The sequence below is a fragment of the Centruroides sculpturatus genome, unplaced genomic scaffold (genome assembly GCF_000671375.1).
Source record: "Centruroides sculpturatus isolate CEXI.00-Female unplaced genomic scaffold, Cexi_2.0 scaffold743, whole genome shotgun sequence".
NCBI classification, from domain to species: domain Eukaryota; kingdom Metazoa; phylum Arthropoda; class Arachnida; order Scorpiones; family Buthidae; genus Centruroides; species Centruroides sculpturatus.
The window spans coordinates 143833-147207 of NW_019384970.1; the positions used below are offsets into that span (position 1 = coordinate 143833).

The 3375-nt window shown below is 29.1% G+C and overlaps 1 protein-coding gene across 2 annotated transcripts in view; it reads left to right on the top strand.

Annotated features, from left to right (window-relative positions):
* Positions 1–6: 6 nt before the first annotated feature.
* LOC111632575 overlaps positions 7–3375 on the top strand; it is a 6109-nt gene continuing 2740 nt past the window's right edge. The window contains exons 1-2 of one of the 2 annotated variants that reach the window (XM_023377053.1): positions 7–55; positions 123–207. In XM_023377053.1, coding sequence (XP_023232821.1) covers positions 12–55; positions 123–207 — 129 coding nt within the window. In that variant the 5' untranslated portion in view covers positions 7–11. Of the gene's footprint in view, positions 56–122; positions 208–1826; positions 1963–3375 lie in introns of those variants that run through there. The other variant, XM_023377052.1, reaches the window with a different exon arrangement.

Below are 3375 nucleotides of genomic sequence, written 5' to 3' on the forward strand. Positions count from 1 at the left end.
ATCCAGTGCAAATGGATAAAAGTACCTCATTACGAAAAGTCGGAAGATGTTTTAAGTAAGCTTTATTTATAAATTGAATCATAGTCATTAAAAATTTTTCTTAATAAAATTTTATATTTCAGAACAGAAAAACAAAATTATCAACAAAAAAGTACAAATTATAGGTATAGTCATAAGGAAGTTGATCGTGGATTTGGCCAACTACTGGTAAGAAAAATAAATTTATACCTAATTAATATGTTTATAAGAGTTTTATTATTTTTTATTTAACAGTAATGATATATATTATTGTAATAAAATCTACATAATCACAGCAACAATTGAAAAACACTCTATTTGCATACAATAGTCTGCTTATTGTAGTTGATAATATTGTTATCTGTCATGAAGGTTATTAAAAGTACATGTTTCAAGCACGTATGTTAAAATACGTTTATAAAACTTTGATTATTGTAATCAGAATTTATAGTCATTTTTGAACAGTCTCTTTCTGCTATCAGTCTCAGTAGGCAGCCGATAAAGTGATTAAAAAATGAATAACATGAATATAGTTAATAACAACTATCTTTGTTTCATTTTTAATCATTTTAACACACGTTTTTAATCTCATAAAAAGTGGAATTATAACTGCAAGCCTTATTTACTTACCCACTAAAATTATGAATTGGTAGGCTTACCAGATGTCCTGCTTTGACCGGGACTGTTCCAGTTTGATGATGTGGTCCCTGCTTCCCAGCCAGTTTGGCATTTTATCCCAGTTATTTGGTAAAATTTTAAAAGTGCCAAATATACAAGAAGTAAAAATAGTGCAGCCTTGGGTAAAATTGGGATTTGATAACTAAAATATCTCCTCTATTACACTTACTGTTACCAATCTAAATATTTTGTATCTAGACCTAAGTACTTTTAATGTTGTCTAGATATTTCCCCCCAAAATTTATAGCATGTGGCCTTATGAATTTAATGTTTTATTTTTTCACAGAATTTATAATAGCATGTAGTTGATGAGATCTGGACGTTTTTATTTTCATTTTTTAGATATTTTGTTTTAATTAGAGTTGGCAACACTAAACTTACACTGGCACGTCATTGTTTCACATGTCCTATCTTAGTCGAGTTTGAATTGCTAGTAGGCATTTGCAATTATTTTGTACTGTGCATTAAATTAATTTAATCGCCAAAATGCCTAAAAGAAACCGTGTGTTTACCGATGAATTAAAACAGGATTATTCGTTTTTGAAAAAAGTTTGCAATTGTATTGACAAAGTGAAATGTGAACTGTGCTTTTCAGAATTTTCAGTAACTTGTGGTGAGCATTCAGACATTAAACACTCTTGAAATGTGTGAAACATAAGGCAAGGATAGTAGCAGTGGAAGGAACTTCCTCAAATATACTTGTATTGTCATATTTAAAGGTATCGATTTAAACTGCATTAAATTTCGATGCCATTAAAAATAACATAGAATTTTTAAATAAAGTTTACACTAGTGATAAATATTAATAACTTCTTAATAATAAGGTATGTTCAGTTGAGTTGTTATTAAAAATTGTTTTTAACTTATTGGTTTTTGTTAACAATTTCTTTGTTTAGCCTTTTCAGTCGTAGGAACTTATCCTAGTAGGTTTTATTTTATGTTGTGAGTATTTTTTCTGTGAGTATATTCTCATAATTGCCCAGGTTTGAGAAAAAAATATTATGGTAAGCCTACCAATTGGTTATTGTCAGTAGTGCATTATAGCTTACACGAGGCCCATGCAAATTTGAATTAGGTGGCTCCATGCACAATGTTGACTTCAGGCACTTTTCTTCGGGGAATTTTTTTAGATGGAAATATTTTCATATAAAAGATTGGTTTGGAATGTCCTGCTGGTGGAGACCCCAAGGAATTGCTCTTTTTGCCCCTAGGATAATGCATCACTGGTTATTGTCATCTGTATGGGCAAGTCTTAAAACGATTACAGTAAGTGGATTCTATTAGTTTGCTTTACATAGAACTATACACAGAAAGAGGAATAAATGATGTTTCAATATTACTATGGTAAGAAAATTGCAGTTCATATGCAATGTGTACGTATTATCTTATTTGTTCATTTCTCAAAATAAATGAATAAGATGGAAACAAAGTATTTGCTAATGGGTTTTCAACCCCTCCAAATTTTAGAAATTAATAGTATTAACTTTATATTAATTAAAGCTTCTTGCACAAATTAATTTTCAGTAAAGATGTCTCATACACTATGTAGCAAAGATATCAGAGATTTATCACACTATTAAATGATGTTATCAAAATGACACTTTTATAGTTAGAATGCATTTTGGCCCTTAAGACTCTCTTCAGCCATAAATGAATAAACAGGTATCTACAGTCATTATAAAATTATAAAAACTATTAACAGTAAGAAGGTTGACAAAGTAATTACACATTTTACAACTAAGATCAGAATGATCCAATATGCCTGTGGTAATCATAACCATAAATTGTACTGGCTGTATATTAAATTACATAGACAGTTTGAAGCTATAGAGACTTGCATAAAAATATATAATTTTTCGAGTCTTTCTTTTCCTTTTTCACAGATCCTTTGAGTTTTTTTGTAAATCACCATGTTTAAGACACCCCGAACCCAAAAAAAGAGTAAAAATGGGGATTTCTGAATTCTCTCTCTCTCTCTCTGTGCGTTGGTGTCTATTTCTTTTAATATCTCAATTGGGGTAATGATTAAGAAATGAAATTTTGAATGGTAGCTTGTGTATAAGGGGCATTAATGCTTTTAAAGTTTGATGATTAAGTTCGAGTGGGTGGAAGATAGAGTAGCGTAATGTAATGTGTCATATCTCGAGGGGTCGGACTTAATGGAGACTTTACTTGTTATTAACAATTACAATTTTTTTTATAAAACTGAGCACTACCCTCAAAATTAAGGTTTTCCCATTTTTTAATAATTAATAATATAAAAAGTTTTTATAATAATCTTGTAACAAATGGCACCATACACATTTTTTCATTATGATTAATAATATGAGATTTTATTTCAAAAATAACATTTATTACAGTCTGGAAAATTATGCAACTCATTGCTAGATTTTTTAAATAAGAAGTAACTGTAATAATATAAAATTTCATTAATTTTGTAATTTCTTCAACAACACCTTCTATATACACCTTCTAAACTAACCATACTTCACATCAAAAATTACTTTATTATGTTTGGAATTAACTGAAAAGTTTTTAAACTAATTCTTTATTAGTCATTTCAGATAATTATTCAACAAGTATATTTTCTTGTTTTTTCTAACTCTATGTCACGACTTGGTGCATTTATCGACACTTGGCAAATAATTTCATCATCCACTTTTAATTCATACAGATACG